The sequence below is a fragment of the Furipterus horrens genome, unplaced genomic scaffold (genome assembly GCF_987537825.1).
Source record: "Furipterus horrens unplaced genomic scaffold, mFurHor1.1.pri manual_scaffold_4, whole genome shotgun sequence".
In the NCBI taxonomy this organism is placed as follows: Eukaryota; Metazoa; Chordata; class Mammalia; order Chiroptera; family Furipteridae; genus Furipterus; species Furipterus horrens.
The window spans coordinates 15,656,202-15,668,938 of NW_028327174.1; the positions used below are offsets into that span (position 1 = coordinate 15,656,202).

At 39.0% G+C, this 12,737-nt stretch overlaps 1 protein-coding gene across 1 annotated transcript in view; it reads left to right on the plus strand.

Annotated features, from left to right (window-relative positions):
• The window catches only part of GNPTAB (N-acetylglucosamine-1-phosphate transferase subunits alpha and beta), a 58,953-nt gene that overhangs the window by 18,047 nt on the left and 28,169 nt on the right, over positions 1-12,737 (plus strand). Inside the window, exons 3-7 of the mRNA XM_090272612.1 lie at positions 2,944-3,063; positions 4,176-4,217; positions 6,237-6,442; positions 11,327-11,391; positions 11,658-11,792. Coding sequence (XP_090128738.1) covers positions 2,944-3,063; positions 4,176-4,217; positions 6,237-6,442; positions 11,327-11,391; positions 11,658-11,792 — 568 coding nt within the window. The remainder of the gene's footprint in view (positions 1-2,943; positions 3,064-4,175; positions 4,218-6,236; positions 6,443-11,326; positions 11,392-11,657; positions 11,793-12,737) is intronic.

Genomic DNA, 12,737 nt, shown 5'->3' on the forward strand with positions numbered 1-12,737 from the left:
TGACTCACTGACCTGGAGCCAATCCTTAGGTTTGTTAGTTCAACACCAAAGAATTAAATTGATCATATAACACAGCCTTATTAGAAGAACTGGTATATAAATGAATTATAGACTTACTTACATTGATTTCCTCAATTGAACATGTATGGCTATCTCTTGATTCTATAGCAGATCATTACTATTACAGGAAAGCTTTGGAATGTGCAATTCTTTTTCTTCTTTTTTAAATCTTTTTAAAATATGTCACATAAGCAGTTTTTAAAAATTAATTTTCAGTCTGAGCAACCTGAGAAGGTGGGAGTGAGAAGACCTTAAAAATAATTTACATGTGTTTAATGTGGGGCATTTTTTTTTTTTTTTACCATCAGTAACCTGTTTAATTTTGAACACTGATAATTATACAAATAAGACCTATACATTTTAGATAGCTAGTTTTTGTAATGTAGCTATTCAAATATGTTTTCACTCACTTGCCCATTTTTATATTTTGTTTAGTTTTTAGGGGCATTTTTTTTAAATGGAAAAGACCAATGTGTATGTTGAGGGAATGAACTGATCATTATTTAATTAACAAGTATATATAATCTACATATAAATTAGCAATTTTCAAATTGGATCTGCAGAGCAGCCGCATTGGCATTGCCTGTTAGAAATGCATATTCTGGGGCCCCAGTCCAGACCTAAAGAATTCGAAATCCTGGAGCCCAGTGATCTGGTTATAAATCTGTTTTATAAACTCGATTCTGACACCTAACACTTGAGAACCAATTGTTATAAATAATGCAGAGAAAACCTACATGAGGAAACTTTTGCACACCATTGCTTTCCTAAAGCTAAAGGAAAGAGAGGAAATAATGTAGCAGCGCACAGAAAGCATAATTACATTTCTGCACTAGAGAGGCTCCATCTGGTGGAAGATAGGCACGCATAAAAAACAGTCCAACGCAGTGTGCTGAGGATTCCTTAGTGTACAAAGCACAGTGGAAGTGCGTGTTAAGCAGAACGTTTTCTTCGTGGGAGGAGAGGGGCAGTGATCGGGGAAGGAGCAAGTGATCGAAGGAAGCATGAAAGAAAGGATATTCTAGGTAGAGAGGGAAGCAAGTTCAAAGGCACAGAAGCCTGCAAGGTCTTATCCTGTTTGGGTGAGGGTATGAAATTGGAGTGTCTAGAACACAGGGTGTATGTTATGTAGAAGTTTAGATTTTAATTTGCAGGCAGTGGTGAACCTTGGCAGGGGAGTTGGGAGATGCTAGTGATCACGTGTGCCTGAATATGAGGTGACTCCTCATTTCCCTGGTGCAGCTCTGGGTCCCCTAGTACCTCCTTAACTCTACCTCCTCTTATGTTCTTCCCTTTGCTCCCAGTGTGCCCGACAGGTGTCTGCCTCAGGGCATTGGCTCAAGGTGTTCCCTTTTTCCAGACCAGTCTTCTGCCTCTGTTACCACCCTCATGGTTTCGCTTCCTCACTTCCTTCACACCTTTGCTGAAATGCCACCTTCCGGGGAGGCCATTTCTCATTTTCCTGTTCAACCCTGACCTCCCACACAGGCATACTTTGTATCCCCATTTTCTCCTTTATTTTCTCCATAATAACTTAACATCATCTTCTTGTTTGCACCTTTCTAGAATGTAAATTCCATGAAAGCACCGATTCGAGTTTTCTTTAATTTACTGCTGAATCTCCAGCGTCTAGAACAGTGCCTAGCACATACTCAGTGCTCAGTAAATATTTATTCGGCAGATCGGTAGACATTCCTTTCCTCTCATCATCTCACCTGCTTCTTTTAAGCTAAAAGTGGTTATTACTTCTCTTTTTCTTCCATTAATAATATGAGAGATTTACCCACCAAACCACAATAATTTTCCCATGAGATAATTAACCCTGCAGTAAGTGATATGGTCATAGCCACCAGCAAAGACACACTATTTTGGTTGGCCTTTGGAGCCCTTCATACTGCTCAGGGCCTTACCCTGTGCCTGGCCTGTGAGGAAGACAAAAGGAGGGTAGACTTTGGTCCTGGGCCTAAAAAGAAAACAAAACAAAACAAAATTGTACCATACCATTACTTGGAAAAGACCAAACTGAAAACAGAAGCATCCAAAGTATGTGTCATATGTCGCTGTGAACTCCTGTGTCATATAGGTCCAGGGCAGACCCCGTAAGATGGGTGGCATTTTGGTAAGTTGATGAAAGAAAGAGGAGGAAAAAAACGCTTTTAGTAGGGTTACAACCTGAACAAAAACACTAAGATGAGGCTTAGACAGGATACTCAAGAATTAAAAGCAGGTTTGGGAAGTTCTTCCATGCTACCGTCTCACAGAAATCATTGACTCATTCGGCAGATCCTTAACTGGGCTTCTTTCTCTGTGCCGAGAACTCTTCTAATCGGTTGGGTACTTAAGGGAATAAAACAGGGAAGTTTCCTTCCTTCTTGGAGCTTACATTCTAGGCAGGGGACATTCTAGATCTTGGGGGCAGCAAGGAACAGGAAGGCTACAGCATTAAATAGAGCTACGTCTTCATTCTTTACTGCTTGATAACTTTGGGGGGGGGGTAATTTTAAGTTTCTGATTTTTTTTTTCCTGTGGCTACATTTGTATACCAGTTTTTGCTAAACTGAGAATGTAGCAGATTAATGTGAGCTTCTAAGACCTCCCCCATGGTCTTAAATGTGGAGTGGTAACAGCATCTGTAAAAGGTGGCTGTGAGGATCAAATGATGCAAACTACATGAAGTACATAAACTGCATAAAGAAGGTTCTCAACATATAATTAGTCCCTTAGCTCTAGTCTGAAAACATGCAATTCTGTGATATATGCCGTGGTGGAATTACCTTCTCATTGACTTTTTTCATAACCTTTAAGTTTAAACCTGTTACACTCTTATTCCTAAATATATTGGAAAAATGCATATGAGCCGGAGGACTTGTGGGTTTGCCCTAGGCTCTGTCTGCCCATGCCAATCGACGTGGTGTACACCTGGGTGAATGGCACCGATCTTGAACTACTGAAGGAACTCCAGCAAGTCCGGGAACAGATGGAAGAGGAGCAGAGAGCAATGAGGTAAAACGGACTTGAAAAAGAGAACACGAGAAGTTCTTTAAGTACAAGTAACAGCACAGCACAGAAGGGTAAGGTGATATTTACCAAAAAAAATCTTCATCTCAAATTCGTTCCATCGCAAGATCTTGGCAGCCCTGCGTCTGGCCCTTGTTTCGTGGTGCCTAAAGAGGACTCAGCCACTTTGGTGAAGTCCTGGCCGCACTTAGTTAGGTGGCCATTTTAGACCATGGCACTCTAGTGATGGCCTTGGTGTCTGAGGAGCCTGAAGGTGGAGGAGCCTCCCAAAGGCGCGCTAGGCTTCCTGCTTCCTCAGTCTAAGTCCCAGGTATCCTCAAGAAAAAGGTTTTATTATTTAAAATAGCTATACAGTAAGATGGATTATTCCCTTGAAAAATCAAACAGGCCTACAGATTTAAAAAATTTTTTTCTATTTGAGAAAGACAGTAAAGAGTATATTTCCTTTTAATATCAATTTGTACACTATGGAACTAGAAAACTTTGGTAATTTTTAAGTATGGAATTTTTCTTTCTTCCTTCCTTCCTTCCTTTCTTTCTTTCTTTCTTTCTTTTTTTTTTTTAACACTTTATCCGAGAAAGGTACAATGGGCTTCTGGAGAGCCTTCAGTGCTAGGGATCTACCTGGCTGATATAAATTCCCCTTTGATTACTCAGGAATATTTGCTGAGAACTTCTCCATTCACTTCTTTGTGAATGTTATGGGTACGCCCTAGCTGCAGGTCATTGGCCAGGTTATACTGCAACAAATAGTCTCTTTCTCTTGGTGTTAGAGAATAATATAAGGCCTTCCCAGTGCATGAAAACAGCTTTGACAGCCTGGTACCATGTTTTACTGGTGAAATGTAAAAGCTTATATTTTAAGTAAACTATCGTGGTTACTGTGGAAGGTACATGATAATTTTTGTTGATCATATTTCATTGAAATGTATAATTTATTATGTACCTTAAATGTTATAAGCATTATAGTACTTCCTAACCTACTGGTTAATTCCAGTGGAGTAGCCAAGAAAATCAAGGTTGTAAGTAATCTCTTATTCACATTTAAGTCTAGTGTCCTTGAATATGTAATGAAATATATTTTTCTCTTTCATTAGAGAAATCCTTGGGAAGAACACAACAGAACCAACTAAGAAGAGGTAAGCAATCTGATTTGCCTCTCAGGAATAAAAATCGAAGGATTGAAGTGGAACTTCCAGGTTCTCAGCTGTTTTTGTTGCGAACACAGTATTCTGTATTAACTCCTGCTTCTGTTCAATCCCTCTTGGACTAGCTTTTTTACCCCCAAATTACGTGCATCCCTTAGGTGGGAAATTTTGCAGTGCCAAAGGCTTAGTTGATTGAGAACTTTGGTTATCCGGCTTGTAGCTAACCAAAGCTTTATTATTTCTTGGAAGGGTTAGAAAGGTTTTCTTCTCTACCATTCCCATTAATTTGTCTTGATGTACTGTTCTCTTGGTCCACTTAAATTCTAACTCATACCCACTGTTTTCATTCATATACGTTATTTAATTATGTGTTTAATGTATATTTCTTTATCTTTATAAATTCTGTCAATATTGTATGTCTTATATTTGAGGACAGGGAAAGGAATTTAACTCAATGAAAAACATCAAATATATCTATCTTGATTTGAATCATATCTGACTTAGAGCCTTAAAACAAGACTGTCTCACTGAGCAGTAGAAATCTGGTAAGCCATTTCCCCACTAATCTTAAAATAAAATCTTAAAAGTTCTTTGTAAAAAAAATGATTCTGAGCAATTTTGAGATCCAGAGTACCCTCTGAATCATCTGTTTATGTTAATTATATATACTTATTTATACATACTACTTTTAATACTTTTATTTTTAAGTGTCTTTTAAGTTAAAGTAATGATGCTGTAGCACAGAAAGGTTGAGAGGAGAGTGAGAAAACAGACGCACAGACCTCTATGGCCCTCATTCAACAACTATGGTCATTTTATTATTCCCTTTTCATGCATGTTTTTATAGTTATAATTTATAATCTGTGAGTAATTTTTTATCCTATCCTATTTTTTTAAACTTTATGCCATCATACATATTCCTCTGTTGATAAACTACCTTTATGCTTTTACTTTGCAGTTTTAATATTTGTATAATATCCCATAAAGTAACTGTATTACATACAACTTATCAAATGTTGGATACTTACGTATTTTCACTTTTGTCAGTACTTTGTGATATTTTATTTGTGTCTGTGGCATTTTCTGTGTGTGAGTTTGTTTTTTCTGTTTCTCTTCTCCAACTTGGATTAGATTCATGGAAGTAAACTATTGAGGAAGAAGCATATGTATGTTTTTTTACTATATGGATATACTACCAAATTGCTTTTCAAAGAGGAAATGGCAAACACCCATTTAGAGTGACACCAGCAGCTTGTGAGAGGAATAGGTTTACTGTCCTTGCACTAGCATTGAGTCACCATTTTTTGAGCAATGCTCATTTAAACAGAAGGTGATACCTCATTTTCTTCTGCATTTCTTCATTATAAGTGAAGTTGGACAGTTTTATATATTGTTTAACTAGTCATAGCTCCCACTTTGTGAATTCTCTGTGTCCTTTGCCCATTTGTTTGTTTAGATAATATGTCTATTCTAGGTATTTCCTTTGTGTAGATAGAAATGTCTAATATAAAATCGTCTTAGAACCTTGTCCCATTTGCTTTTGTTTGCATCAGTGTTGTGTCATAGCGAATGCATCGATTCTATTCTGATTGGACTTGGTAAATTGTGTCCAGTATGATGACACTCTGTCAACCAGAATTTATCTACTTCCTAATCAGCCTAATAATGGATTTCTCTGGAATTGTGAATAATCTTTTAAATGATAGTAATGAAATGCTTATTTTTTGTGCCACTTTGAGTGAGTAAATTTTGAGGCCAACCATATTTTATTAATATAAATTTGAAAGCTCTATATTTAGATGTGCATTTGTTTAGTGATTTTGTATGTCATATTGGCTAACTATACTAAGTCTTCTACTCTTGAGATAAAATTCCTTGTTTATTAAAATATTATAATTTTTACATAGGCTATAGAGAAGCAGCTGGAAAATTTAGTAGTACCAACAAGCTGTTTAGTGTTGATCAGTTTTTCAGGAATGGAGTTGTGAGCATGTTGGTGTTTCTTTCCAGTGAGAAGCAGTTGGAATGTTTGCTGACGCACTGCATTAAGGTGCCAATGCTTGTTCTGGACCCAGCCCTGCCGGCCAACATCACATTGAAGGACCTACCATCTCTTTACCCTTCTTTTCATTCTGCCAGCGACATAGTCAATGTTGCGAAACCCAAAAACCCTTCTACTAATGTTTCAGTTGTTGTTTTCGACAGTACTAAGAATGGTAAGGTCTTCTTGTGGGTATTTTAAAATCATGTTGTCATTGGATGTTTTGAATTGAAAAATTGTGACTGGAATGAAAGTGATGCAATTTTGAAGAAATAAAAGGAGAAACAAGAAAGCTGCCATTGTATCTCGGGTGTAAGCTCAGAAAGGAATTGCATGCGTTTACTCTATGTAATGCACATGCTTTCTGTGCTGAAAGTCAGGACCTTTAACCTGGTACTCTCGCATATACCTTACTCTCTCGGCTCTCAGTTATTCTGGATGCTTTTTTTTTTTTTTTTTTAACTGCCTAACTACTCAGCAAGGTTGTTTTCTGCAGTTTGGACAGAACATACCGGGAGTATTCATACTCTACAGTCCAAAGCATCTGTATATACAGTTGATTTAGCCAGATTATAGAATTGAAATGAAGTTGTAATTACTTCCATAAAGCTGTACCTACATCCTTAGAGAACCTGTCCTCCCACTTGGCCAATGAGCCCCATACCTGCGTCTCCTTCTTGAGCCTCTTGTCTCTTATACTTCCTCTGCCCTGAACCTCTCTACTTGGAGGCTCTATGCTTTCCACTTGTGTAAAGTGAAAACTGTGATGCTCCTTTACAACACTGAGTCTTATTCTCAAGTTCCCATGCTTTCAATGACATACACACCTCCCTGCTTAAATCTTTGGAACTATCTTTGACCCATTCTTCATTTTTACCTCCATATCTAATAATTAATCTCATCCTGTTATTTGATTTTTTGTTTTTGCGTGTGATTCTTAGATTCTTACCTTTCTTACTCATTTCCTCTACACCAGACTGAAGTTTTTTACACAGACTCCAGTCTTAGGTGCCTCACTGCTCTGCAAAGTTCTCTAATCTGTCTAGCGCACAGCTGTGTATACGATAAATCAGAAAATAGGCTTTCTCAACTCACTCCCTTTAAAAGGAGAACAGTGGAGAGGAGAATATTTGTTTTTCACCGATACAAACTCCTTTTCCTGGTGTTAATTGCTTTGTCTTTGCCCCTTGACCCTCACGCCCCTGCCCTCTTTGCTTCTTCTCCAAGCCAGCGCTGCTCACACACGTGTGGTGCTGCCTGCCTCGCCGGTTCCTCTTCCTCACCTAGCGCGTCTCCTGTTCTTTCCAGCCCCGCCTCAAGTTCTTTCTCCTCCATGAGGATGCCGGACTAGTACATTCGCAGCGATTTTCTCTTTACTTTGCCACATTCCTGTAGTACTTGTCACCTAGCTTACAACTTAGTTTTTGATTGTAGGAGTCTATGGTGTTCTCATCTCATTTTTTTATTGAGCAGAAACCTCAGCCCTCCTGCACCAATTTGTATCCTGAACAGTATCTAATGTAGTACTCACTTCTGGGTACTTAACAAATTATTTGTAATTTGAAAGGAAATTATAATCTTTCCAAGTACAAATATCTCCCCCTTCACACTATAGATCTGTTTCTGGACAATTTAGTATAAATAACTTAAGTTTTTCTATTTAAGTTATATTTTAAATATATATAGGGAAAGTGAAGGGATAATCTTTGACAAATTATAATAAGTTATCTGATTTATTGTTTGGATAAATTCAGCTTTGCTTGTGTTTTAAATTAAGGTTTTCTTAAATGAAGGTACTCTGATAACATTTCACCTAAAGAAAAAAAGAAATGGCAATATGCTAACAGTTGTAACTCAGTAATAACATCTATGGAGAGAATCTTGGATTTTCCTCTACTAATTTTAGAATGTAGTGAAGATTTAAAAGATTGTGAATTTTGATAAGTGAAATCTGTACTGAACTGTAGACTTTTAAACACTGTGTTTTGAGTTCCCGCTTGGGTTTCTGTTTAACTGTTCCACTTATTCATTCATTCAGCAAAGGTTTGTGGAGCCACTGCTCTGAGTTGGTGGTGGTTCTAGGTACCAGAGAAACAGCAAAGAACAAAACAGACACATTCCTGCTCATGGAGCTTACACGTACAGTCAGCCACAGACTCACTCTTTCCTCCCCAGTTTTATTGATCAGGGATTGCCGAATCTTTCTTGAAGGACCAGAGAGTAAATATTTTAGGTTTTCTGGGCCAGAGCTGAAATGACAAATGTTATGTAGGTATTTATACAAGAATTTATTATTTAACCTTTTTAAAATGTAAAAACTGTCCTTAGCTTGGGCCCATACAAACATAGGCAGAGGCTAGAATTTGGCTGTGGACTGCCACCCCCGGCTTTAGATGAAACAGTGTGTAGCCGTACGTGACGTTTCATTTTTCTCATTTAACCTTGTCCTAGTTAATCATCGCCATCCATTTACCTTTTCTTTCCCCTTCTCAAGCGTGTCATTTCTGATCGTCACTTGTGTCCTAGACTCTGTCTTTTGGACATTCCTTCAGCAGTCACACAATCTAGCCCTTGGGCTTGGACCTGGATCTCCTCAGCAAATCAGTCAAGCTTATCCCCTTTGGTCAAGATTATCCCCTTTGGTGGAGAGGAAGTGAATTTCCTCTGTGACAGTGCATTTTACCTCTGGGCTACATAGACTTTTACAAGGAATTGCAAAGTGCTTCTTTCCAAGTTTCTCACACTGGTTAAGTTTGTGCCCCTTGGGGTACTAACAGAACTAATGTAATCCTTTTGCCATATGACATTTCTTTTCATTCTTGTTTCTTTAGCTGTGTCTTAGGGGCTTGGCTGTGTCCTACTTTGGTCTTCTCAGAATGAACTTTAGTTTCTGTTACTTTCAAAGTGTGTTAGCTGAAGTGGAACGTTCTGTTTCAGTGTGGTTCGTTCTGCTAATTGACTGTTCATTTAACAAATGTTAATTGAGTGCATACTTTGTGCCAGGTAGTATTCTCAGTGCTGAAAGTGCAGCAGTGAGCAGATGGACAGAAGCCTCTGCCCTCATTGAGTCTACGTTTTGGTAGAAAGAGACAGACAATAAATACAGCATGCAAGTAAATTGTATTGTAGAAGATAGGTGCTGTGGAGAAAAATTAAGCAGGGGAAATTGGGTGATGGGACAGATTCACTGAGAAGGCGCTTTTTGAATGAAACTTCGACAAAGGTGAGCAAGGAGTGAGTCAGGCGAGTGGAACAGCCAGTGCAAAGGCCATGAGGCAGGAGTGAGACTGGCAAGTTTAAAGAAGAGCAGGGAGGCTGCTGTGGCTGGAATAGAGTGACCGAGAGAAGCGGGGACAAGAGATGAGTTAGAGGAATAACGGGGGGCCAAATGGTGTAGGCCCTGGTAACTATGACAAGGACTTCGGCTTTAAGCAGGTTTGATGAGGAATCATTGGAGGGTTTTGAGCAGAGAGTAGTGTGATCTGACTTGTGTTCCAAAGAGATCAGTCTGGCTGCTCGGGTGGGAATAGACCGAAGAGGGGCCAACATTGTCCTAATTCAGGCAGGAGGGAAGGCAGCGTGGATCTGAGTTGTGGTGAGATGCTGGATTCTAGGTATTCTGAAGGTTAGCCCCACAGGGTTTTCTGGTGGTCAGTGTTGGGGAGTATTACCTTTCTTATTTTAAACACTCTCCTGTTTAACAGCGCAAAGTTGCGATGGAAATTCAGGATGGCCGTAGCACATTGATGTCTCATACTGAAGTCTCTGTCTATTAAAACTCCTAAGTTTTGAAAATAATGTATATGTGCTATGCTCAAATACCTCTTTTAATTTATGATTGTGTGGATGGTTCCTGGTGCCAAGTTAAAAATCGTACCTTTGTTTGTAGGAGATTTTACCTTGCTAGATTGGCCTCATTGTTCTCAATAGTAAGAACGAGGAGAACCCTCATTCAGTTACCCGGGATAATAGCTTCTTTGTCAACTTTATGGAAAAACCACATATCTCACAAGTATGTCTTCTCTATCTTCCAAAACCTTAATGGGTGTTTTGAATAAGATAGAACCTATGGCAGACCTCTGAAACCTCTCTGTCGGTTGATTGGGGCTTTATAATTTCACACCCTCCAGTCATAATTGGTTATATCCCCTGCAACTGGAGACCTAGCCTGTAATTTCCATTACATCTGTAAAGATGACATGAGACGTTGTCAGCTACGTGGCTAAGATTACGTACAAATACAAATATACGGCATCTGTAAGAATTCTCTGATCTATCCGTGTGGAACCCACCGTATCACAGAGACAGAGATGGGTATGCGTCTGTTACGCTTACTCATAACGCACTCGTCATGCTTGCTTTAAAGATCAACAGTACGTAGCAGAAACTTTCTTTTCTTAGCGCTCACCAACTATATTTTTATGGGACATTTGAGACTCTTATCCAGGATTGGCATCCATCTTGCCAGGCTATTGTTTGCAGACCTGGCTTTCTGTGCTCATTTTGAAGATCAGAATTCCACCCATCTGACCTCTCTCCTGTTTTCCATGATCCTGAATGTCAGCAGCAAGTTTGCTGATCTCATTTGTCCCCATCACTGTAGAAACCTCTCCCAGTTGGGCTCTGTCACTGCCCCCGACCCCCAGCTTAATCTGCTCTATTCAGCCTTACCTGAATGCATTGTGACTCAAGGAACCTGGAACCCCAGGATCTATATATAGTGTGTCCCTAACTGTTCATTTAAATGCCACTGGCCTGGCTTTCAAGAGCCCCCTTCTGTTTGCTCCTACAACTGTGATTTCTGTCAAATTGTCATTTCCACGTCTCTGCTGCCCGCACGAATCTCTCCTTCCATATTGCAAAATTGGACATTAATTACGCACTGAATTACATTGTTCCCCTTCTGTTGGATGGGTTTGGTCTCTCCTAACTACCTTTTTTTGAGACTATGTATTACACTATCTTAAAAACTGTCAAAATGCTTTGCACAATGTCCTGCCAGATATTATAGTTAAGTGTTCATTAAAAATAGGCTTGTTTATTGTATTCTTTATTGTAGTTGAAGATGCCCACACTGAAATGTTTAAGGGAAACAGCAAACAGACAGTTTGGAGGGGCTATTTGGTATGTTACTTTCAATTACTTTTGTTTTTTACAGTAGACTAGAATGCAAGTATGAGTAAAAAGCTGTTTTACTTTGAGAGGCTTTTTAATGTTTACTTTTTCTCTAAGGTTGGCTTGCTAGTGTTCATGAATATCGATTTAAGTGGTCTTAATTCCTACTTTGAAGCTTGCATGATACAATAGATCATTGCTAGTTTTTTCAGCTGTAAGATTTCACCAGCCTTATGACGTGGAAAGTGAGTTGTTTCTCCCCCCTCTTATTTTAGACAACAGACAAAGAAGTCCCTGGGCTGGTGCTAATGCATGACTTGGCTTTCCTGAGTGGGTTTCCACCAACATTCAAGGAAACAAACCAACTAAGAACAAAATTGCCAGAAAACCTTTCTTCTAAAATAAAACTGGTAAGAGCCTAGAAAATAGAGCAACCAATATAGAACATCTCATTTTTTTTAATGTTTTTTATTGATTGTATTGTTACAACAGTTCCAATTTTCTCCCCTTTGCTCCCCTCCACCCAGCATCTCCCTCCCCCAGCAATCCCCCCCCAAGTCCATACCCCTGGTTTGTAAAAAATAACTATTCCCCGCCTCTCAAATATTCGGACCCTTTGTAATCTTGTAATGCATGACTCTTCTCTTGTGGTCCATTTAATTCAAGGGATAGCTGACAATCATAAAACCCAAAGAGGTTTTATGAAATTCTGCCACAATATATTGTCATTAAGATGCCCCTTGGTTTATAGGAGATCCTCACTCCTTACTCCTTTTTTTTAATTGATTTGAGAGAGAGAGACAGATTTGTTTGACTTACTTATGCATTCATTGGTTGTTTCTTGTATGTGCCCTGACCGGGGATCAAACCCATAACCTTGATGTGTCAGGACAATGCTCTAACCAACTGAGCTACCTGGCCAGGGCATCACTCCTTACTCTTAATTTGGGTAAAATATAAGAGCCTTATTTTGTTTGTTTGCTGGTTTCCTGGATAGAAGCAGGATCATTTGTTTAACAAGTGAGCGTCCACTATGTATCAGGCACTGTTATACCTGCTGAAATAGAGCCATGCACAAAAGTACCAAGACCCTTAGAGGGTAAGGAAATGCAGGCATGGGAGGAGAAGATGGGGGAAATCACACGTGTAGTAGGTGTTCACAGGCTCCACCCTTTATATTTATTGAGAGATTTCACTCAAAGGGAGCGGGCTTCAGATATTTGGGACATTTTATAATGTGAAACCTGTATTCATTAATAGCAAGTTGAACCACTGATGTAGTTAGGATTTAAACTTATTAACTCCTACATGCTTGACCAGTGATGCCATTTGTTAGAGTGGACTTTGAAGGGAGA